The sequence below is a fragment of the Acanthochromis polyacanthus genome, chromosome 4, assembly GCF_021347895.1.
Source record: "Acanthochromis polyacanthus isolate Apoly-LR-REF ecotype Palm Island chromosome 4, KAUST_Apoly_ChrSc, whole genome shotgun sequence".
Lineage (NCBI taxonomy): Eukaryota > Metazoa > Chordata > Actinopteri > Pomacentridae > Acanthochromis > Acanthochromis polyacanthus.
Window position 1 is genome coordinate 7,392,818 of NC_067116.1, and position 26,386 is coordinate 7,419,203.

At 38.7% G+C, this 26,386-nt stretch overlaps 2 protein-coding genes across 4 annotated transcripts in view; both read right to left on the bottom strand.

Annotated features, from left to right (window-relative positions):
• The window catches only part of LOC110953850 (platelet glycoprotein V), a 40,805-nt gene extending 17,083 nt beyond the window's left edge, over nt 1-23,722 (bottom strand). Inside the window, exons 1-2 of one of the 3 annotated variants that reach the window (XM_051947473.1) lie at nt 23,497-23,596; nt 16,741-20,696 (exon numbers count right to left, since the gene is read on the bottom strand). In XM_051947473.1, coding sequence (XP_051803433.1) covers nt 19,204-20,696; nt 23,497-23,515 — 1,512 coding nt within the window. In that variant the 5' untranslated portion in view covers nt 23,516-23,596 and the 3' untranslated portion in view covers nt 16,741-19,203. Of the gene's footprint in view, nt 1-16,740; nt 20,697-21,588; nt 21,766-23,496 lie in introns of those variants that run through there. The other 2 variants (XM_051947470.1, XM_051947472.1) reach the window with 2 other exon arrangements.
• Nucleotides 3,348-4,334, bottom strand: LOC110953855 (trace amine-associated receptor 1-like). The gene has a single exon (XM_022198051.2). It carries the CDS (start codon nt 4,332-4,334, stop codon nt 3,348-3,350), a length of 987 nt encoding a protein of 328 aa, XP_022053743.2.
• Nucleotides 23,723-26,386: the final 2,664 nt, after the last annotated feature.

The following is a 26,386-nucleotide window of genomic DNA, read 5'->3' on the forward strand; positions in this document are numbered from 1 at the left end:
TCTTTCCATAATGTGGGAACTTTTTGTAAATGGCTTTACATGATACGTCACATTCACCCATTAACACACTGATGGCGGAAGCTGCCATGCAAGGCGCTAACCACGACCCATCAGGAGCAATTAGGGATTCGGTGTCTTGCTCAGGGACACCTCGACATGAGCACGATGGGCCGAGAATCGAACCGGCAACCTTCCAGTTACAAGACGGCTACTCTACCCACCGAGCCATGATAAAGACAGCCGGAACATGAATGTGAAAATGTTACTCAACAATGAAGCACAATTTTTAAGCGGCTGACCACTAATCCTGTCAGGACCGCAACTTTTCCACGTTAGATTTTTCAAATATTTTCATGACCTCAAATTTATCAATAATTATTTCTGAAAGCATTTGAGGCAAGAAACAAGCTGCTGAATCCTTGTTTTAGTTTGACCACGGCTAGTTTATACCTTTAACGAAAGTTTTGCAGTGCGTCGAATCTTCGCTCAGCGCACCGAATTTGCATGAAGTAGAAGTCAAGTCTACTTTGTGCAAATGAGCTCTGGGGAGACGAACCACAACGCAGCTTGAAACACACTGCAACACAACCAGCATGCAATACGGTACATTTCGCATAGATAGTGAATGGGATGCTAGAAATGGACGGATCCTGTGGACACATAGCTTTAACGTTAGCTACGACTGTCCTGGTACCAGCAAACAGTGTAGCCATCCCATAGTAGACCACTTTTCAAGACACTGAAAGTGCTTAAGTTTACAAAAAGTCTTAAAATGTTGAATATAATCGCTATAATTGGACTTTGAGTTTGCAATAATTTGTGAATGTAGTTGACCAGAGACAGTCAATCAAAAGGCCTCTGATGATTTGAGATGGAAGAACATGATTATGCATTCACGCACGTTCACTAACGAAGGTTTTCTGCTGAGCCCAGGTCGGCTTCCATGGCTCCTTATGACTCGGTTCACAACAAAACAATGACTGAAAGTACAGCTGGGGATTTAGATCACACTGTTTTCATTAACACTCCTGTTGTCCTCATTTACAAGCACCAAAAAATATTGTTCATTTGTGTGAAAAAAAATCCAAAAATTCATCAAAGAAATTCCCCAAATTTCTGAAAATTTGCAAAACTTTCAGGAAGAAAATTCCAATAATTCCTTAAAAGTTTCCCTTAAAAGTTTTATTTAAAAAAAAATCCTCCAAATTTGGCAAGAAAATTATTGTAAACATTTAAAAATATATCAGTAAAAATCTTCCAGAAAAATCCTAAAATTATCTAAAGTGATTCCATATACTGCGTGACACAAAAAAACGGGAACATTTTAACAATCCAATAAAACCAAGAGTGATGGAAGAAAAATATTTTATTCATAGTAACTGAAACCTTAAAACATGCCATTTCAGAAACAATGATGGAATTTTCATTTTTTAAAAATTACTTTCTGTAGATGGCATCCTCCTGTACAAATGCATTCCTGAAATCTGCTGTTGAGATTCCTCATTGACTGCTGCAACATCTCAGCTGGGATACTGTCAGTGGTGTAGTGTACGTGATACACAGGTATACGCCGTATACTCACTAGAAAAGGTCCCGAATTTCCGTATACACACTTAAAAAGGCGCAAAGATACGTATACCCAGGGGTGTAAACACGCAGGTATACGCCTTATACCCACTAGAAAAGGTCCCAAATTTTCATATAACCACTTAAAAATGCGCAAACATATGTATCAGTATGTTTTTTGACACAACGTTCACTTTCCCATTCATAAATTCGTCTTCTCTGTGTTAGGAAGCGGTGAAGTTGTATGGGCCGGGGGAAGGTGTCTGGCTGAGAACAGGGCTCACTAAAAGGCCGACCGCGGTCCGGATCCGGACCCAGACGCCGTCTATATGGGTGTAAATTTGACAGGTCGCTTCTATTTTACCGGTGCAGCTTTCCAGTGTTTATCATTGGTCTATCAGCTCAGAAACGTGCACATGTGAGTGCACGTGCACACATATGAGAACCTGACCTGGCTTTGGTTTATGAGGCCGGAGTATACCCACTAGAAAAAACTTGACTACACCACTGGATACTGTGAATTTCATCCTGAATTCTCTGTTTTAACTCATCCAGAGTTCTTGGTCGAGTCATGTATACTTTTCTCTTGAGATAGCCCCAGGTACATTTCAAGAATGCATTCGTACAGGAGGACGCCATCTACAGGAAGTAATTTTTAAAAATGAAAATTCCATCATTGTTTCTTAAACGGCATGTTTTAAGGTTTCAGTTACTATGAATAAAATATTTTTCTTCCATCATTCTTGGTTTTATTGGATTGTTAAAAAGTTCCCGTTTTTTTGTGTCACCATGTATATCAGTAAAATTTCTAATATTTTCTTTAAGAATATTTTTAACATTTCTTTTTTTCCACAAAAAAATGTTCAAAGATTTTCCAAAAATGTCACAAATGTGGACATCAGAAATTACACTGTGAAAATATTTTTTTTCCACATTTTCAGACTTTTCAAACAGGTCAATTTTGACTCGCAGGATGACACGAGGGTTAGCAGACCACATCACTGAGTGCACCAACAGAATAAAGAAATACAGCTCTGTGGTCAGTACGTCAGAGAAATATGAAGAGACTGAACTGATGGAGTGAAATGCATCCATTGTATGAATGCAAAAAAGAGTAATTAAATATACATACAGTACACCATGTTTCAAAACTGCTGCAACAAAAATCAAGTGATCCCACCTGTATTTAACAGATACTTCATGATAAAACATCACTGTGTTATCATCTAACAAGCCTAAATGAACCATCTAACATCAGACAATAATGTCTGTTCAACAATGTCAGATTTAATCTTGACCAAATATTCTTATTTGGCAAAGAAATGTTTTAACACACATTCCTGTATCAGTATGTCAGAAACATGCAGGCTGTGTCGGCCTGTTTCCAGACTGATTCAGGAACTTATAGATACTACTATCATGGTGTCAGGACACTGTATCATGAGGACACTTCATGTTTCATGTGTGACATAAAGGACATGGTTTATGGTTCGTATCTTTAACTAGATTACAGATTTATTTTCATATGAAATGACATGTATTTTAGGAGAATAAAAATGTGCATGATCTGTAAGTTTAAGTGCATTTATTTACATTTAAATGAAGATGATCTCTATAGAAAAAAACTGAATTACTTTTTAAACTCAGCACTTCTCATGTTTCTATTAACATGACATACAGTTCATTTGAAAGTTTCAGTGTGAACACATTCACTTTTATTGTCATTTACTATTACGTTTATGATGCATAAATAAACATTTTGCACTTCAATCTTTGATTCACTACAATTTTGTGTTAGTAAAATCACCTTGGAATATTTTCCCAAAAACGATCATTCTGAAGGCTGATCTGAACCAGCTGTAAAAGAAAGCATAAATGAAGGGATTCAGCATTGAATTAATCAGCGTGAGCCAGTTCAGCATTTCCATCACAGGAACTGGAACTGAATCATCATTAGAAGGCAGAAAGGTGATACAAAGAAAGAAAGGAGTCCAGCACAGAAGAAAAACTCCCAGAACAATAGCCAGAGTTTTGGTGGACTTTCTCTCCATCTTACTAACGGCTGCTGCAGACTTTGTTGTGCTCTGGAGGCTCCGTGCTTGTTTCTGTGCAACCAGGAAAATCTTCAGGTAGATACACAACATTATGAGCACTGGGAGGTAAAAGGATAATATCGGTCCAATCGTGTTTGCCATGAGAACTTCAATAAAACACTTTTCCTCACACTTTTCATTGCTTGTTCCAGGAATTGTGACACCAATTCCGATTAGAGCAGAAAACCCCCAGATCACCAGGATCATGTTCACAACAACACGAGGGCTGATTTTAGCTCCGTAGGTCAGAGGCTGACACACCGCATAGTATCTGTCCACAGAAATGCAGCAGAGGTTCAGGATAGAACAAGTGCTCAGTGAGATATCAAAGCTGCTTCGCACTTTGCAGAGTAAACCCTGGTGATGCAAACAGGAGCTGAAAGAGAACGCCATGCTGAGAGGAAAAACTACAATCCCAACTAGCAGGTCGGCCACAGCCAGAGACAGGATGAGGGAGTTAGTGGGAGTGTGCAGCTGCCTGAAGTACATGATGGAGATGATCACCAGGAGGTTTCCGCTCACTGTGACAACAGACAGTAATGCAAGAAAAGCATATAACAGCACGCATATAACGGAAGGATTGTTTGAAAGGGTGTAACTGAAGTCGTCTCTCACATAGCAGGGATGGATGTGAGTCACAGTCTCAGTCCTGTTCACAGTAACTTCTGATTCCATGTTTCACTGTTTATAGAATTCAACACAGTTCATAAAATAAACAATAATTCCAGCACCTGCATCAGCCTGAAACTCGACTTGAACCAACCTCTCCTGCAGTCTATGTGGTATAGCAAGCTCATGACATAAAGGAACAGTAAATAAGAGAGATGGCTTTGAGAACTGTCCAATCACATGAAGCCAAAAGATAAAAGTGAGGGAGGGAGTGTCTGGAAAATCTGACGTAACTATTGTGGTGTATTTTCATCAGACTACCACACTCGCTGAATTACTCAAAATTATTATAACACATTTGAGGAAAGGAAACAAAAAAAGGGAGCTGAGTCCATGCTGTTAAGTCCTCTGGCTGAGTCATTGTTCACAACATAGAGAGGAGCTGAAACAAACACAGCTGGTCTCCAGGTGATCGGACGTTGTCACAGAAAGCTTTTCTTCACCCTCGTGTCGTCCCACGGGTCAAAATCGACCCGTCTAAAGTTTGAAAATGTGGGGAAAAAATATTTTCACTGTCAAACTTCTGATGTCCACATTTACAACATTTTTGGGAAATCTTTGAACATTTTTTGGTGGAGAAAAGGAAAGGTTAAATATATTTCTTAAAAACATTCACAAAACAAATCAACCAAAATCCAGCAAAATTCACTGGATTTTGGTTGATTTTTTGTGAATATTCTTAAAGAAAATATTAGAAGTTTTATTGATATATATGTGTAATCACTTTAGATATTTTTAGTATTTTTTTGGAAGATTTTTTACTCATTTTTTGAAAATATTAAAAGAATTTTCTTGCCAAATTTGGGGGAAATTTTCAAAATAAAACTTTTAAGGAATTATTGGAATTTTCTTTTTGAAGGTTTTGAAAATTTTCAGAAATTTGGTAAATTATTTTGCTGAAGTTTTGGATTTTTTTCAGACAAGGGAACGATATTTTTTGGTGCTCGTAAATGAAGACAACAGGAGGGTTAAATAAGATTCTTTAACTGCCCAATGCGCATCACAGACTTCCTCAAAGTTTGATTTTCACCTGGTTCTCACCTCTTGTCATGAGCTTCGTGACCGCATCATGTATGATTCACTATCCAAAACCATAAAATCTTTAAGGTGCATATGATTTGAATATTGTGGCCAGGACATTGTTTCCTGAACATCTTTATCAAAGCTTCATTTGACACTGAACATACTGAACATCTACTTCATGGCTGACAAGTCGAAACTGACATGTATGACCTTTTCATGTATACAAACAGTTCCAGCTCAACGTTTGGCATCACATTCTTATTCAGTAGTTTTTATTTATTGTAATTATTTTCTACGTTATAGATTAATACTGAAGGCATCAAAACTATGAAAGAGCACACATGGATTTATCTAGGAAACAAAAAAGCGTTAAACAAAGCAGAATATGTTTTATAATTTCGATTCTTTAAAGTAGCTCCCGTTTGCTTTGATGACAGTTTTGGCATTCTCAGTCAGCTTCATAAGGTCATCTCCTGGAATGGTTTTGAATTAACAGATTATCACTTGTAATTCATTGGCAGTGTAAGCAGCTGTGCAATGTATTCTGCTTGTAGTGCATTGACTTTTGAAAGAGTAGACTTCCTATTGGCTCTTCCCCATTAGCATCAAGTTAAAGTCTGGGATACTCTACGCAAATTCATGGGCATCCAGTGTGACTCTGGGCTTCTGGAAATGGACTTTTTACCCTTTTTCACCAATGAGCCGCCACGCTGGTCTGGTTTGAAATCTGGGAGCAGAAAGCCCAAGTTTCACCCATTTGTTCAGTCACGTGCAGCCTGTTGGTGTAGTTATGGGACAGTTTAACCTGTATCGTTTTCCACCTGTCAGTCACCTTTTGTGACATCACCTAGTCCCACAGCCATCAGTGCTGGGAAACAACGTGAGCCATTGTCTACAAAATAAAAGCAGAGAAGCCCAAAAATAATCTTTCAAAATGCTAAAAGCTAACTGGAGGAACACAAACAACAGATGTGCTGTTATTGCTGAGCTTTAAACCTTAAAAAACATTTTTTGGTCTCATGTGGTAATGCACTGAAACAGTTTAACCAAGCAACAGACTAAAAACCAGCCCTGTAGTATTGAGAATGATGACAAAATCACTTTTTCATGCATGCACAGTTTCCTGGAAAGAATCAGGCACCCATCCCTCTAGAAGTGAGCTAAAATAAATTGCAAACTTCAGACAGTTTTGCTAACAGTTTCTTTTCCCTCTTCTCTTTTTTGGTTCCTTTGTAATAAACAGCCACTGTGTTTGTAGTTTGTGGTTTTACTGTTGACTTCCTTTAGTTTCAGCACCACATCATTTATTTTACTGATCTTGGTGTCAGCAGCAGCATCATGTGAAGCACAATGAAGTTATTAAAAGTCAAAAGTTTAACTTGTGCTGATGCAAACTTCCCCCACATCTTCATCATTATGTCTCAGGTTGGGTGATGTGTGTGATGCAACAGCCTTCAATTAGAGGTGTGAATGTGAGGTGTGGTTGCTGTTAATCCCTCAGATGCACACACACACACACACACACACACACACACACACACACACACACACACACACACACACACACACACACACACACACACGCACGCACACACATATCAGCTGTTCTCACAACTCAACCTGGGGCCGTGTTGTTTTTTAGGTGTATCAGTTTTCTCAGGTGTGACAGTGATGTTTTGGTCTATATGGATTGCCTCCAGTTGCATCACGATGTTATGGAAATGCACAAGTAACGAAACGAACAGACAAATAAGTGACTCAGCTTTAGAAGTTGGATAAAATCTAAACTGTATTTATAATACTCATGCACAGCTAAATACCTTAAATCATTTATTTGTTAATGTAAATTTTGCACACTGTCTAATAAACGTATAGTTTATTACAGTATATTCACACTGCTGAACAAATTCATTAGACCACCACCCAGTGTTTGATGTTTGCCACCACTACCCTAAATTAACAGTATGGCTGATTACCAATATATATGTATATATATATATATATATATATATGTATAATGTTTCTGAAATAGTTTATTCACCAGTATGTGCAAGCTGTTTAATCTAACTGACATCTTTAATTCTAAAATATAATTATTGTTGTTAAAAAGCTGAAAAATAGCAAAGCGCTTTATTCATTTCTAATTAAGGCACCAAAATACAGGTATTTGGTGCATTCCTGAACAGAAACATTTGTTTTAGTGGTTTTATGTTATTCTTGATAAATTTCTGCCTTCTCACAGAGTTCCAGTGTGTGGCTCAAAAAAACAAAAACAAAAACAACATGAATTCAGTTTGAAAACCTTCATTTCTGTTGACAATGGTAAAGCGTCGGGAAGCAATAAAATGTTCTCACAGTGTGGTCAGGATGTCTTGGACTCGATTGCAGAGACTGGTACTGATAAAAGAGGGAAACAGATCTGGATCCAGTTATTGTTTTTTAATTACCTGTTTAGGACTTGCACTCGACACTGGACTCGTCTGTCTAAACTCGAGATTTGACTCCAGACTCGACCCGGGACTCGACCACAAAGACTTGAGACTCGACTTTGACTTGTAAAACAAGGACATGGTCCCACCTCTGGTAGAAACGACAGAATTTAACTGATATTACCCAAGCGGAAGGACAAATTAGGCTTATCCAAAATAGTACTTCACTTAAACCTCATTCTTGCACTTTTACTAAAATGAAATGCTGTATTTAAAGGGACAAAACGTAACTTTAAACAGACGGAAATCACAAAAATGAACTGCCATCAACAAAATACAAAGATAAATTAACTTATATAAAACAGTGTTTTACATGAAGCTCATTTTTGCACTTTTACTAGAATTAAAACACCAATTTTAGGGGACAAAGTCATTTTTCAAGTTGATAGAAACCACAAAAGTTAAGTAATATTACGCAAGTGGATAATTTAGATTTATTCAAAACAGCGCTTTAGTTAAACCTTATTTTTGCACTTTTACTAAAATCAAAGCACAAATTTTAAAGGCAAAATGTAATTTTAATTTGAAAGAAACCACAAAGCCAGACATGCATAACCAAAGATTACAAAGATTTATGAGAAATAATATTTTATTTAACTACAGCTCAAATACACTTTTGACACCACTTAAAATGTGTTTTTCTTTTTGTAGTGAACAATGATGTCCAGAGGAGAAATCATCGTTCTTTTTATGTCTCTACTGTTTGATTTTTCACTGACTCAAGTTCAACCTTGTGAAAAAGCGACCGACTGCCCCCAAGAGAACCAGGAAGTCTTGGGTTCATCAACGACAGAAATCCCACAGCTCTTGCGACCTGCCGTGACGGAGGTGTTTTTCCTGGAGAGTCAGATCAAAACAATCCCCAAAGCAGCCTTTGTGAAAAACCCTCAGCTGGAAAAGTTGGAGTTTCTAAACACTGGCACATCCTCCATTGAGCTGGGAGCTTTTGAAGGTTTGATTCACCTCAAGCACATCGAGATCTCCAGCACTCCGCTAACATCAATCCCAGTGGGAGTCTTCAAAGACAACAGCGACCTGGAGAAAATTATACTAAAGTCTAACGCACTCCAGAGACTTGAGAAAGGTTTGTTTGAAGGCCTCAAGAAAGTAACAGAGGTTCTGCTACACATGAACAAGATCGCAACCATCGAAGACGGGACTTTTGATGGTCTTGACAACCTTTTACTACTCCATTTAGCTAAAAACAACCTCTCTGCCGTGTCCACCGCCTGGTTCTCACACATGAAAGAACTGCAGAAACTAAGACTTTACGAGAACCAGCTCACCTCCGTTCCTGAAGACCTTTTTCAGAGTTTACCAAACTTGAAGGAGATTGGGCTGTACGGAAACAAAATAACGGAGCTCCCACCGAATCTGTTCCCACATAAAGACAAACTAAATAAGCTGCTTTTGGATAACAACCTCCTGACTGGTTTCCCTGAAGGATACTTCGTCGGCTTCTCTCAGCTGAAAGACCTGAAGCTGAAGAATAACCAGCTGACGAGTCTTCCTCCGGTGCTGTTTGGAGAAATGCCCAAACTGACTGAATTAAGCCTCCAACAAAACAATCTGAGCTCTCTTCCTAGAGGAATATTCGGCCCTCTGAAGAAAGTCAGGAAGCTGGATCTGTCTAAAAACCAATTCTCCACCGTCTCCGCTGGGTTCTTTGACGGTCCAGAGAAGCTCACAGAGCTGAACCTCCAGAACAATGAGATAAAGTCACTGGATTCGGATGTGTTTGAGAAGCTGAAGTGGCTGAGCACCCTCAAGCTCGCTCACAACAACCTGCAGACGCTTCCTGGAGATGTTTTCGAGCCTTTGACGAAACTCAAAAAACTTGACCTGAGCAACAACCCCTGGAGCTGCGACTGTAACCTGGTAGATTTTTACTCCTGGATGAAGGCGAACACTGACAAACTTACCAATAAAGTGGTCTGTCAGCATCCAGAACATCTGAACGGGATGGAAGTCATTTCACTAGTTGAAGATCAGCTTATTTGCCCCACATTTCCTCCTACAACCACCATCTTAACCACCACGACCACTCCTATAACCACCACAACGCTCCCAACAACAGAAGCAACAACAACCACCATCTCGACCACCACGACGCCTCTCGCTACAACACCAACCACCACTGCTCCAACCACAACTACACTCCCAACCACCACCTCCACCATCACAACCACAACACCAACAACCGCTTTGCCTCCTACGACGACCACAACTGTCTCCACAACACTTTTAGCCACAACCCAACCAACAACTACGCCTACAACCACTATGCCCACAACTGTGGTCACCACAACTACTATGACGACAGTTCCACCTACGACGACCACAACAACTGCACTTACAACCATTTTACTCACCACAACCCCAACAGCTGCAACCACAACCTCTATGACAACACTTCTACCCACAACGACCACCACCCCTACAACGACCATTCCTACAACCACTAAAACTACAACAATCGCCACCACAACCTCTATGACAACACTTCTACCCACAACAACCAACCCTACCACCACAGCCACAACTGTTGTGGTTTGCACCGCCGTCATCAGCATCGTCATCTTCGTCATCGTCAGCTACATCTGCTGGAGGAGGAACAAGAGTGGAAAAGAAGAAATCACTGGCAAAGGTACTGAGGTTCCCTTAGAAAATCTGGAGCTTGGAGTCGACCGTAGAGCAACGAAGATCTGATTTCAGATGTATCAAACAAGTAAACGGATTTGCTTTTGAATTCATTAGGTCTCAGTTTTGATTTTCCTCTTCAACAATGTAACTGTAAATACACAAACCTTACGATCTCATGGCCCAGCTGGACATTTTTGGTGAATGTGAACTGAAATGCACTGACATGGAGTGAATTTAAGTTGATATTAAGTCAGCATTTAGCATTTTTCAGCATTAATTATTGCACTTTGACTTCTGTGCTAAGAACAACTCATATAACGAACATTTTAACTTTTTCTGGTGCAAAAAAAATCAGATATGTCACTATAACACAGTTCAATGCAAAACGCTTCTATTCATTGAATAAGTGCACAACTTTTAGTGAGAGAAATTTTATATTGTGTTCAGTATTTACCGAATTTACCCTTTGATGGTAGAAATGCAGACACACAAGCTTCATTTCTGTGAAACTGACAGCAATTTATCCATTATTTACATATAATTCCAGGTCTAAAAGCTTGAGAAAATGAGCTCAGACACACAAAAATAGCATTACACTGACACACTGTACTGTACATTAAATAAAAAAGGGGGGAAATGAGTAAACATACCATCACACATGAATGCACATGAATTGTTAAACATCCAGTACATTCTTGAATATGTGCCAATTCAGTTTGTGACAAACAAGAACAAAACAAAGTCCAGGCTGAGTGGATTTTAAATGAGCAGAAATGTCAGATTAAAAAGTCTAAATTTAACTCTAAAACACTCAGTGATGATGTGTAAGTAGAAATTCAATGCTGATATTATCTCAAACTATCTCAAATTTTCTTGATTAAATAAACTCTTGTCCTGCCACTGGACTGCCATCTAATGGAAAGAGCAGGGCAACGTGCATTTCCACTTGTGTCTTTTTTTCTTGTGCATCACTGTGTTAAACTAGGCTGTTTTTGGTATATTATTCATGGTGATTATTTATTATTCATGCTGTTCTTAACATCAAAACTTGGGTGTGGTCCTGCAATATTATAAACTTTACCTCAAAGATCAGAATTCTGCTTTATTTTAATCAGCCCAAAATAATTTCCTAGAAATTTGCTGATGTTTGAAAGAAAAAACATCTATATTATTGACTAAAAATGATGAAAAATAATGATTTTATCTGTCATTTTACATTGTTCCATGTTTTTCATGTTTTTTTCTTAAATTCACAGATGATACTTTTTTTAAATATTAATTTACATGTTAGCCCAAAAAGAACAGGGCAAAACTAAACAAAAACATTTAAAATGTATACTGCAAATAAAAACAAGAACATTTTTAACCGTTTTAGCTGCATTTTTAAAAAACAGTTTAATCTTGTTGTACAGATTTTCCCTGTTTGGTTTAATTACAAATAATAGCTCAATAAATCGCAGAAAAAAATATATTAAGTTACATCTTAACCTTTAAATAACAAAACTTTAAATAACGTCCCACATCAATAATATATATTTTTCAAAAATAAAAATAAACTGTCTGTCATAAATTTACACAATAATTATATTTTTCGATCATCAAAAAATATAATTATTTTCCAAATATTTGCTGGTAATTGTTACTTTACAATTTTTTTGTTAAACTATAAATATTATTTAGTAAAATCACAGAAAAAATGGTATTAGTTTGCATGTTGACTGTAAAAAACAAAACAAAAAAACAACAAGTAAAAACTACATCATGTCCACATTTTCGCAAAGAGTGATTTTTTTGTTGATAGTTTGACAATTACGTATTTTAACGTATGTAAATCACCAAAATATGATTATTTTACATATATTATTTACACTTTAGATGTTTGCTGGCATTAGAGAAAAATTCTATTAGGGGTTGAAAATTAATAATAAACATTTTTTATTGGAAGTCTTTTAAAAAAAAATTATTTAATGCCATTTTACATATTGCTGTATTTTCTTAAATTACAGCTAATAACTGCTAAAATCACATAAAAAAGACTTCACATGTCAATGATTTCCACAGTAAAAACATCAATATTTTATAAATAAATACAGCATCGACTTCTACAATGGTCTACCATAAATTGACATTATTTTACTCTACTGAAATCAGCAAAAAATCATTAGATATTTGTTGGTATTTGAAAGAAAAAAAATCTATGTTAGGGATCAAAAATAATAAATAATAAACATTTTAACAGTTATTTTACAATTTTTCCAGGTTTTGTTAATTAACAGAAAATCACTTGTTAAATTTACAGAAAAAATTATTAATTTACATGTCAAACCGAAAAGAACAGACCAAAGCTAAATAAATAATTCTTAACTTTTACTGTAAATTACAAAAGAACAAACAGTTTTGACTGCAATTTCTAAAAGAGAAAAATGAATGTTATTTTACAGATTTTCTCAGTTTGTTAGATTACAGACTTTAACTGGTAAAATCACAGACAATTAAAGATGATTTTACACATTAACCATAAAAGAAAAATCTATATTTTTTGAATAAACATAAATTGGTTGTTAGTATTATTATTACTGGAAATCATGTCAACAACAAAAATGTTCTGTTGTTGCAAATAGGGATTTTTTTTCAGTGTTTAACTGAAAACTACATCATATTTCAACGTCTTTAAATCAGCAAATGTAATTTTTTTTACAGGTATGTGCAGTTGTTTTATTATTTTTCTATCCCTGAATACTGCAGTATACATTTAATATTTCATTTTTCTTTACAGTGTAATATTTCTAACACGTTGGCTGCTTGGTGCTGCAGTAGCCAAGTGAATACGAAAGCACAATGATGAAGTATCGGAGAGAAAATGAACACCAATATAACTGTATTTGTGAACCCTTGTACTGCTTTGTTCCAATTCTTCCAAAAGTTTTCCAGGAGCCTTTTAGATTATATTGTAGCGTTGCGGTGTAGCTTGGCAGCTTGGACAAATGGAGGAGACAGTTTCTCAGTTGTAGCTCAACGAGCCTTTATTCCCTTGCCGCAGCACAGCTAGCCCCAGGTTAGGATGCCACCGGAAAAACGAAAAACAACAAGAACAACCGTCCTCTCTCTCGCTGCCCCTCCCCTCCTGAACTCACGTAACATAACGTAACCCCTACGGTGGACATCCTCCTCACAAAAACCCCAATGCAGAACACCCACTACACCCAGCGTTACACTATCTAGTTTTCTTAAGTTACACTGAATGCATTCTGTGTGGAGCTAAATGCTACAAAACTTTACCTTTATGGGAGCGTACAAAAAATAGTCAGAATAACAAATCACCCACACTTCTCTTTGGAGTCAGACTTACCTAACAAAGTAAAACTGGTCAAATAAACACAGTCTTACCTCCTTTTCTGACTTACACATGAGAAAACAGATCCTACCATACATTACGTCAATAGTAGATTCTACTATACATAGAACACGCTGGGCTTGAGGTGTGTGTGTTGGTGAGTAGAGTGTGTCTGCAGAGCTGGAGGCTGCTAGCCTAGCCATGCTACACCCATGTTTCTGACGGCACAAGGGTCTAGGGAAGCTCGACAGGGAGGGAGGCGGGCTAAAAGGTTGTCTATCAAATCCCTCTGCAGCAATTGGGTAGGTATACAACCAATCAGCGCAATGAATAGGCTGACGTAGTTCCGAGAGCACCGGCGGATTGTGGCTAACAGTGTTGCCAACTTAGCTACTTTCTCGCTAAATCTAGCGACTTTTCAAAGCTCCTAGCGACTTTTTTTGGTCAAAAGCGACTAGCGACAAATCTAGCGACTTTTTCTGCCGTTTTGGAGACTCTAATAGGAAAACTCGGCTCATTCTGCTGTTACTGTTTTCAACAAGCAGCAGGTGCTGCTGTGAGCTTCTCCCCCTCCCAGAGCACAGGCTGTCAGTCCAGTAACCCCACAGCAGTCCGAGTGAGGGGAAGGGGAGACCCACATCACTCCGCGGCCAGACGGCAGATGAATCGCGCATGCGCAGTCACTACAGATCCCATCCAGACTTACGGAGCCATATAAACGAAAATGTTTCTTCACTGTCATGCTAAAATAAACCACAGCATTTAGCCTCTAGTACAAAAACATATTTTGGGTGTTTTATATTCACTTTTTGGTCTCTTTCACAATGTTATTCCTCTCTCCTACAACGTTGATTACAATTACATGCAAACTGGGAAATATGCAAATTAGGCGATGACGTCATTTAGCGACTTCTAGCGACTTTTAGGACAGCCAACAGCGACTTTCCTTACTGAGGAGTTGGCAACAGTGGTGGCTAAGTCCCATTAGCTTCCCAACCAGCGGAGTCGCGGAGCTAACTGGTATATTAAGGATTTGCCATATCCCGTCGGCATAAGTCCAAATACGTCTTTCTTCTCAATGAAACACTTCAGTGCCGTCCTTTGTTTATCTTTCAAGTTGAATTTTAGCTTCAAATCTTTAAGGGATGTGACCAAAGAAAGCCAAGTTGAAAGATAACTGTTTATTGTGCGCCGGTTGTTTCTGTCAGAATCGTTACGCCCGCCTTCTGACTCTGCACTTCATGGTGATTGGTCCGGCCAGTTTTAGGAGAATCCAGCCTCGAGCCTTATGGAGGGTAACTAGACCCACCCTGGCAGAGAATTAAATTCGTTGTCGTGGGTTGTCTAGTGCGGCTAGGCTAGGAGGCTGCACTTTCAGGGCTCCATACTTCTTCTAAGGCCTCACATTTAGAGCACTTGTTATAGACAGCGCCACCTACTGCAACAGATGGTCATTAAAGTACACTTTTAGGATCACACTGAGTATTCAGTGCAAAGTACTACTTCATGTCCTCCCTAAGTCTTTAATTCACCCAAAAAGTACTCATTACAATATCATAACTGGGTTGCTAAGACTTGCATTTGGACAAACTGTGTAATTATCAGGTAAAATAATAATGGAGTCACATGTAACGACCTTTGTGGTGTCTGGATATCGTGTCTGCAGAGCTGGAGGCTGCACTTTTAGGGCTGCACGCTTCTTCTAAGGCCACACGTTTAGAGCACCTACTCCAGAGCCAAAGACTGCACTGATAGGACCAGTTCTATGACCTCCTGCTTCTTCTGGGGTTCTGGGGTTTGTTCTCCTGCTGAGCTGATGCCAAACCAAGTAGCAGCATTTATCTCCATGATGGAACACAACCATGACCTGAGTACTGACAAATCCTTTTATGAGTTTAGAAACATTTCTACTGTTTTCATCCAAAGCTGTTGTTAACCTGCTAAACTGAGAAACAAACTATGTTTGAACTCATCATTTAAACAGTGAAAACGACCACTTTTATGTAGTGACAGCTGCTGTCAAACCAACTCTAAGTTTGTTTGCTGATTTGTTTGATTGAGTCATAGCCGGATTTTGTCAGCCCAAATGATGATAATTATCTCCAGACAACATGTTAATTAATTCTTCATCAGATGGTAGAAGCATGAAATGATCTCTGTCTGTCAGCTACATTAAGGAGCAACAACCTTCAGCTTGAATGTTTAATACTTTTACAGGTTTAATAATGTTCATAAAGTTGCAGGTATCTGAACTGGCTCCAGTTTAAATCAGAGGTGTACTGATGCTGGATTCCTCTAGAGCTGCTGCTGTTGTTCTACTGCTTCTCTGTCATAGTTAAGAAGAACCTTTATGGACCTCATTCATCACTTACTCCACCTGTGATCAGTCCAAATGTCTGCTGTGAAGAAGGTTAAACAGTGAAAGTACATTTTCCTCATCCTTTAAAACCATAAGTTGTGCACTCATCTTTTGCAGTAGGTGGCACTGTCATTAAAAAATGCTCTAAACATGTGTCCCTAGAAGAAGTGTTCAGTCCTGAGAGTGCAGCCTATGGGAGCTGGTTGGTATTCAGTGAAGGATGGCACGTCCATCTGACCTCTGACCTCAACGTCATCCCTCCACCTTATGTACCGGTTTTTCCCAGTAGTTCGACCAATCCCACGCTGAACCGACACCCCAGCATCCAATCTCGTTGGTGCAGCCCTATTTGAACATTAGTGAGATGTAAAGAAAAGGAAGCACACACAAATACAGAGAAAGCTATACACATCTGACCGCAGTCGACACACTGATCAAAAAAAATGCATCATAACTGGTGATGGGAGAGGCAAGATAACGTCATAAAGACTTATCTTGGTGGTATTTTCATTCCTCAACTGCATGGCCTCAAATCTCCTGCTAACCGGGTGAAAGAATGAAAGATTTCTGCACATAATACCATTTATTAGGAAAGATACTGACAGACAACTCATAAAATTTACTGTAAATAAGTTTAATACAGTCGTCCCCCACAAGCTCACCCACAAACTGTCCACACTTGGTCTGCACCCCGCCCTCTGTGACTGGCTCCTAGACTTTTTGACTGGCAGGCCTCAGTCTGTCAGAATCGGTAATAGGACTTCAGCCAGCATTACAACCAACATTGGCACCCCGCAGGGATGTGTCCTCAGCCCCATCCTCTACACCCTGTTCACATATGACTGTGTCGCCTCCCACAAGGATAACATCATTCTGACATTCGCAGATGACACTGCAGTGATAGAACACATCACCAGCGGAGACGAAGCGGCCTACAGGAGGGAGGTGGCCAGTCTGGTGTCATGGTGTAAAGTTAATAACCTCACCCTCAATGCAGACAAGACAAAGGAGATTATAGTGGACATGAGGAAGGAGAGGAGACCTCAGCAGCCACTGTACATCTAGGAGCTTGAAGTGGAGAGGTTGAGCAGCTTTAAATACCTGGGCGTCTATATCATTGAGGACCTAACCTGGACACTCAACTCCACACAGCTGGTTAAAAAGGCGCAACAGCGGCTGTACTTCCTGAGGAGGCTGAGGAAATTTGGCATGTTACCTAAGATTCTCAGCAACTTCTACAGCTGCATCATTGAGAGCATCTTGACCAGCTGCATCACCGTGTGGTATGGCAGCACCACTGCTATGGACCGCAAACGCATGCAGAGAGTGGTGAAGACTGCTGAGAAGATCACCAGGACTCCACTGCCCTGTCTGCAGAGCATTTACCACCGCAGAGTCCACAATAGAGCTGCCTCCATCCTAAATGATCCCACTCACCCCCAGCATGGTCTGTTCACACTTCTACCCTCAGGCCGGAGGTACAGGAGTATGAAATGCAGGACCACTAGGTTTAAGAACTCTTTCTTTCCCACTGCCATCAGACTCCTAAACTGCTGACCAGAGTTCACACCAGCAGCACAATACTGTACTGCCTTATTTGCATTTGTATTGTATTGTATTTTTATATTTTAATTTTACACTTGTGTTTTTTGTTCTATTTTAAATTTCTATTTATATTCTTTTAAATTTATTCTTACACATTAGGCATTTGGTGGACAGCAGAGTAAGAATTTCATTGTACAGGGAAACATGTTTCCATACTGTGCACATGACAATAAACACTTTGATTGATTGATTGATTGATTGATTGACTGACTGATTGATTGATTGATTGATTGATTGATTGATTGATTGATTGATTGATTGATTGATTGATTGATTGATTGATAGAAGCTGTGATGTGTATTCATGCAGTGTAAGAGATTCACCACTAGAGGGAAACAAATCACTGGTGAAGGATTAGAGCTCCATTAAGAAGCTCAACATCAGTTTCACAAAACACTGTATATCATGACTATATCATGAATGCAAGCTTAAAACAAACAAAAAAAGACAAGAGTGAGTGAAAAAAAATGTGTTACATGTTCCTTCAAAAACTGAAATTCAGGGCTGCAAATGATGATTTAAATGATCATTACTTTTCCAATTAACCAATGAAATGTAGAAAGGGTCGTAAATTAAAAAAAACGCCTTTCACAAACACCCAGAGGCCAACATGTTGTCCTCTAATTGATTATTCTCACCAAAACTCAAACATTTTTTTACATATGACAAAAAAGCAGCAAACCATTAAATTTTATTGATCAGCTATCAAAGATTTGCTGATTAATTTTCTTTATATTGACTAACTGATCAATCGATGAATCCTCACAGCTTTACACGAACTACACCTAATTAGAAACAAATTGTTAGCGTAGATTATATATATAAATAAATGCTGTCTCACTGCAATTTCCCAACTATCTTAACATTTTTTGCATATTTGCAATGTGCAATATCCAGAAGTGCAACATCAGTTATTGTTTTTATAGCTCTTAATATACCCAATAAGCTGTCTGTCAAAGACGTCATATTTAATATTTGTACATTTCTTTTAGTGCTGTTAATAATGTCACATTGTATAATTGTCTCATAGGATTGTTGCTAATTTTGTTGTACACTGCAAGGACAATAAATTCCCTCAAGGGTAAGTTCATCATCTTTTTAAATGTTAGAATCAGATTCTGACGTCGTCAAGAAACATTGGAAGATACGACTCAACATTAAGCAAATGGGTTAAGAAAGTCTTATCGTCGATCTTCTTCCATCACCAATATGTCATAATAAGAAGGTGGTTTGCTTTGAGCTTCACTGGACTGAACGTCGGCTGTAGGTATCTGAGGTGGTCTGTTCGGGGGGCAAAGTGGTGGTTTCGGCTTGCTGGGTAGTTTGTTGGGTGGTGCTTGAAGTTGTCTTGGAAGGTGGGAGTGATGTGGGTTGAAACTCTTTTCAGATGGTCGCAGCTGTGTCAGCAGTTAAACTTAAACTTTATTTATTTGTAAAGCACTTTTCACGCAGAGCAACACAAAGTGCTTCACAAGAAGCAGAATGGAGAGCTGTAGCATCACAAAAGTTGAATTCATCGTCACGTAGTGAACCAACGGTACGCAGCAGCTGGTAGACCGGACTGTGACACATCACGTCTTCACTGTCAAGAACAACCTGCTTATTGTGTTTCATCCATCTCGCGATATCTCGAATATCACAGTCACAGTTCCAGGGGTTCCCACTCAGATAAAGATTCTTCAAAGCTGTGTTTGATGAGAAAGTACCCCCTGGAAGAGTTTGCAGTTGGTTATTCTTCAGATCAATGCTCAAAACCCCTGTGAGGTTCTGGAAGATGTTTTCTGGAAGGTTCTCCAGTTTGTTGTCGTTGAGGAGCAGAGTGTTCAGAGTGGGGAGTTTGGAGAACAGCTCTGGATGCAGATGACTGAGGTTGTTGGATTTCAACGAGAGCTTCGTAAGGTTGTGAAGGCAGCAGAAGAGATCCTGAGGCAGCTCCTTCAGGTGGTCATTGAGGTGGAAGTTGAGGATCTGCAGCCCAGACATGTTGGCGAACACGTTTTCAGGAACTGTGGTGAGGTTGGTGCCATAAAGATAAAACTCTGCTATTTCAGGCATGTAGCCCATCAGCTCATCTGGTAGAGATAACAGTGGGTTGTTGTAAAGGGTGAGTTTGCTCAGTTTGGGCATGAAGTAGAAGCTCCTGTCTGGAACCACCAGAAGTCTGTTGTTGGACAACGTCAGCGTTTTCAGATTCCTCAGTGACCAGAACACTTGAGGCAGGAGGCCGGAAATCCGGTTGTGGTCAATCCTTAGCTGTATGAGGTTGACGAGTTTATCAAAGATCCCGACTTCGAGCTCCTCTAGCTCGTTGTAGTAGATTATGAGCCGGCGAAGTTTAGTCAAGGAGTGAAAGATGGTGGGTGGAAGCTTCTTTATGTAGTTCGCACCAAGGTTCAGAAAGTCAAGGCTGGTGAGTCCATCGAAAAGATCTGAAGCAGGACTGGTGAGTTTGTTGCTGCTCAGATCCAAATCCTTCAGCCCAACCAGTCCTTCAAACATATCCGGAGAGAGGATCTCCAACTGGTTTCCATTCAAAAACAGCTGCTCCAGAGCGGCCAATGGACTGAAGACTCGAGGGGGAATAGTCAAGAGGTCATTGGACGACAGTTGGACGGACTTTAACTGAGGAGCTACGTGGAAAGCTCTGGGATGGATGGTATGAAGGTGACTGTCGATCAGACTGAAACGTAGCAGGAGTTTCTTGTTGGCCAAACTCTGCTCATTTATGACATTCATGTTGGTGTTTTTGATCTGCAGCAGGTAAGTGTGAACCGGCAGATGCTCAGGTACATCGGTGATGTTGTCACCAACACACATGACGGCACCGGTGGGGCTGCAGAAGCAGCTGCTGGGACAAAACATGTTGCAGGTGAGACGAGGCAGCGTTACGAGGATGAAGATCATCCACAAGGAGCCTGTACAAAAATAACGACACATCGGGGTGAGTTGGAGTCAGTTCAGACAGAATCAAGGAAATACATTGATCTTGTTCAGTCATTATAAATGTGTTTATTGAGGCCAAAAGCTAAATTCTATAAAGCATTTTGTCAGAATTTTGAGGATTTCTTATATTTTCACACCCTGTAATTTCTCTATTCTCAATTTTTCAAAACGTCTTAGCTGGGAAGCCATATTTAGTGTTTAAAATCTCTATAACTCACTAAGCAATGAAATTTGGTGAGGAGTCTACTGATGTTAGAGAACTTTCAAAAATGGTTAAATGTCGACCAGTTAGTTGGAAATATGGAGAGATCCATCAACGTACACTTACAGGCATGGCCGTAGCCAGGTATGAGGTCAGCGAGGTCCGGACCTCACCTATTTTTTCCGAGTTTTTTTTTTTTTCGCCAAATATGCCCAACTGAATAAAACATAAACTCATAAAAACTTGAAACCTCTCTGTGAAACGTGCTTGTAAATTGTAAATTGTGGTAAACATCCATGGGCTTTGTGTTCTGTTTGTGCCTGTGCGCGTGTTGCGGTGAAAAGCTGTTTGATCAGCTGATGCACGTACCCGCAAATGCGCCCTGTGACGCGCTTGGCAGCGGGCCAAACCCCGTTCAAAAACTAGTGTTTTTATTATTAGCACTTTGTAGACCACATCCCCGCCCATCTACACCAAGGTGACCACAATATATTTTTTTAGATAATTCGGCACTAGTTCGGCCTGTCAGATCATCTGATCAAAGAGTTTAATTACTTTTATCCACAGCGGAGAGCGCGTCCGGCGCTTTTTTTTTTTTTTTTTTTTTGATGAGCGCCTGGCTCATCAGACAACATACAATGTATGTTGAAGATATTGCTAACCTTGCCAGTGACGACTTGTGCCTGTGAGAGGTCATTCTCAGCCATGCGAAGACTTAAGACATGGCTTAGATCTACCATGTCCAACGACAGACTGACAGGCCTGGCGATGATGCATGTGCATCAGAAAGTGGAGGTGAACCGGGAGAATATCCTTCGACGGTGGGATGCCTCTGGTCACAGGAAAAAGTTGATTAGTTTTTTTGAAAAAATATACATTTTTGTTTGGAAAATGCTGATTTCACATCATTAAAAGATATTTAAACAACAAACATCTTGTGTGACTTGTAGCCTAAAAAAAAATATATAAAATAAATATTTTTTTAAAAACATTGAAAAATTTTCGGCGCGCGCTTTGCGCGCGCATCATGGACCTCACCTATTCCAAAATCCTGCCTATGGCCCTGCTTACAGGGAGTCTCTGTGGCCCCAAATACCAGCCTTGCGACAAACTGGAACCTTGTTTTGTCATACTTGCCACACATCAAATTGGTCCAAAATGACTCGAGCAAACTTACAACTTCAGCAAAATCACTCAGCATTTGTTCAAAAATAACTTGAGAGTTTTCAAAAATGGCTCAGAAATTGTCCAGAATAACTTTACATCTGTTTAGATCTGTTTGAAATAACAAATAGTGGATAGTATGAAATATGGATCCATCCACATTTATACACTGGTAGGAACTTTCTGGGGCCCTCAGTGCCACCCTAGTTTGAAATTTAGCACTTTCTCCCCATTTTTAAGGCCAGTATTTCTCTGTTTGTTATTAATTCCAAGTGTATGTATGAGAACATTTGGTAAGACAAACTAAGATTCATATTCAATTAAATTTCAACATGAAGACAACATGGAAGCAGCTTGTAAGTTTGAACATATAGTGACAACATATAGACCCCTATAAACACCAATTTCTGTTCTACCAATGAGTCCACATCCACATTTAGTCAAAACATCTAAAAACTGGAACCTTGTCTTGACATATTTGCCACACATCAGAATCTACTAATGTTAGAGTCTCAAAAGTTGGTGAAATCTCAACCAAAGACTGTAATTTAGTAGAAATATGGAAACATCCTTATAGATACACTTACAGGAACTTTATGGAGACACAAAACCACCTTCATTTACATTTTCAAATGCGTCAAAACATTTCCAAATCAAAACTGAAATAGTCTAAAATGATTCACAAATTGTTAGAAATTATTCAGAAACTGTCCAGAACTATTAATAAGTGGTCCAATTTCAAACCCGTCCAGACTGGCTTAAAAATGGTCCAAATTACATAGAAATTGTCCAAAATGACTAAAAAATGTCCAAAATTATTAAAAATTTGTCCAAAATTATTCAAAGCTTGCACAAATCATTTAAAATTAGTCCAAAATGACCTGAAAATTGTCCAGAATCCCTTAAAATGTGTTTCGATCTGGTCAACATAACAAATGGACTCAAAAACTGGAAGTCTGGCTTGTTTACCTGCAGCACAACAAATTCTGCTGATGTAAAATCCTCAGAAGTTGGTGAAATGTCGACCAAAGATTGTATTTTTAATAGGAAACATGGATGCCATTTTCAAGGACCAGTAATTAAAAATGTGTGCTCTTCGGGAGCCTTTGATCATTTAGATCTGCTAGAAGCTGTACTCTCTGTGTCCTCACCAAATTTCGTTTCATGGCCGAACTTAGTTTTCGGTACCAAATAAGCAAAAAGGAAACTCCATCCACCATCCAACAAGATCATCTTCCATTTACATTTTCACACAAATCTAGGACTAACTTCTTGATGTAGTGAAAGAATAGTTTTAAAAGGAAAGTAAAATGACTTAAGACAATGTTTCATCTGACAAAGTCATTATTATAAGTTAAATTCTGCCGTGAGGTTCGAAGCCAAATCAAGTAAAATATTCCTCTTACCTCTGAAGTAAGACTCCATCGTCGTGTGTTTGCTCTTCTCTCTTACCTTGTCTTGAAGAAATAGACCTTTATAAATTCTGCTTGACCAAAACACCGCCCAAAAGTCACCACAAACATCCTTTACTCTGCTTAATCTTTAACCTTAATTCTTAAACTCAACAATGGAGCGCTTCCTTAAAATATAACAGTCCAATAAACAGTCTTATCGTTTGCAGATTAATGTTTTTTCATTCAAATGTATTTTTAGTGAGGAATTTAACCCACTGTAAACCCACAGTTCTAAGACTTTTTCTATGATATTCCGGATTATAATCCAGTTTTTGTGTTTTTGTAATTGCCAACCAGCTGATTTATTCTCCTAATTTGCTGAGTTATGTTGTTTTTTTTTTAAACATCTCATCTTGAGCTGCAAAGCCGTAAATAAACTGACATGATGCTGTGAGTTTTAGTCGTATTTAGAGGCTGCTGCTTCATTTCCTGCAGCTTATCAGGACAGGATGGGCTCAGCCTGCTTCCACTTCATGGGCAGATAAATGTCATTTTGGGAAAAGTTTGTGTCTGATTCCTGTTTACTGTGACAGAGCAGCTGGATAAATGGGATAAACTGACCTGGTCACTGATGAAAACACGTTTGTAAAGGAAAATAATACATTTTTGATCACATTTCGAAGGATTCCACCCACTTGCATTACTCAGAGGGTGAGAACAGGAGTGTGCATTTTTTTAGCAGTATTTGTGATCCTCTTTGAATTATATTTCTAAAATGAGTATTTGTTCTTTACTAACAAGCATCCTACAGGTTCAGAGTCAGCAGAACAACTCAGAAATGGTCCAAAATTATGCAGATTAGTCCAAACTTACTCAAAAATCGTCCAAACGTACACCTGATTTGTCAAAAATGACTCAAAGATTGTGCAAAATCATTCAGAATGTGTTTAGAATGACTCAGATTTTTCCCAAAACTACTCATAAATGGTCCCAAATAAATTCAAACTGTCCAAAATGACTCAAAAATTGCCTAAGACTACATAGAAATTGTCTAAAGTTACAATGAAATTGTCCAAAATAACTCAAAAAAGGTCCAAAATTACTCGAGATTTGTCAATGTTGAGTTAAAACTTGTGTAAAAATTTCTTGGAATTTGTTCAGAATGACTCAAACTTTGCCCAAAGTTACTCATAAATGTTCCCAAATAAATTCAAATTGTCCAAACTCACTCAAAAATTGTCTAAGATTACAAATACTTTTTCCAAAATTGCTCAAAAATGGTGCAAAACTACACAGAAATTGTCCAAAATGTCTCATCCAAATCAGCCAAAATCCAATCAGCCCCAAATGACTCAAATATGTCCAGATGTACTCCAAATGTGTCCAAAATGTAATCAGAATACACTGATCAAAGGGAAACATGGACATTTGCTCTCTACCTTCTTACACAAATAATCTATTCTTATATAAACACACAACTGATTCCTCTTTTTTCCCAACATGTTCCCAAATGGAGCACATTTAAAAAACAAGCTGCTCATTAATTAAATTTGCTGCATTATATTTGGCTGAGTTGAGTTGATTTTTGGAACCAGATCAGCAGCTTCAGCTTTGGTGAATCACTGTTGAAAGGCTGATGTTGAGGCTCTAACTTACAGATTGTATTAGAACAAAGAGAAAGAGTTTTTCAGACCTTAGTGCAGCCTGGTGATAAAGGCAAAGAGACTTGTTTTATTTCAGAATTCTTCAAAGTGTTTCTTACCACACAGTTTAAATTTGGTTGTACAGTTTTGCAGCTGCAGACTAAAGTTTAACGCCATCCTGGAGTCTGTCTTTGGGTGATGCTCTGAGTCACAGCAGAAGTCACCACTTTATTGACGCTGCTGTTTTAAACTGTGTCACGTCCAGTAACCTCCGTTCATCTGATGATTAACACCTTTATTCTGCAGCGCCGCCTTTGTTTGGACCAGTGCTCGCGACTCAGCATTTTTAGATCCAAACTGAGCAGTAAATCAGCTGCATCATGAGTCACGTTCATTCACAGAGGAGCTTAAAGCTCAGTCTAAAGGATCTGATGAATAAACTTACTGAGATGAACAATACTGAAATAATGTTCAGTAAAGCCTGTAACAGAAGGGCCTTTTTCCACAGAGTCTGTCATGTCTAATAGATGTTTCTGGTGTCAAATGTGTGTAAAAAAAAAAAAGATCCTTTCATTGTCTAAAACTTGTTCTGACCAAACACCTATCACACATGATGGTATGAGCCTTGAAAGTTTACCCAGAATGCACTTTGTAAGGTTTTCTGTCAGGACTACGCATTCACTGTGTTCATTACCGGTCAGAACAGACCCAAAACAACCACAACTTGACAAAAAATTATCCCAAAAAGACACAAAGTCATTTGTTGACCCAAAAGTCACATTTTAAAGTTTTCTCTGGTGAATGATCAGAAAACAGAAACACATCCAGGGTACCAATGATTGTTTCTATGACTCTGTGTCACAGACATGAAACTGCTGCAGTTTTACTGTTCACACGATGATACATCCCAGAATATTGGTGCTTAAAGCTGGTTACTAAACAAAAACAAGATTTTGACTAGATTGCGACACTCCCACCGAGCTTCACTGTCAGGATCATGCATGCATCAGTCAAGCTGTGATACATCCCATAATATAGATGATCAAAAACAAGATTTCGTCTTTAGATTGTGACACCAGGAGTGAATGTAAAATTAATATTTTTGTATCAATTTCATCCATTTTGTGTTGATTTTGCATCTTTTTTGCAGCATTTTTTACTCTGGGTAAATTTTTCCTATTTTTGTGTTGATTTTGTGTCTTTGTATGGTAATTTGCTATCTTTTTGTGGCTACTTTTACATGTTTTTTTTTGGAAATT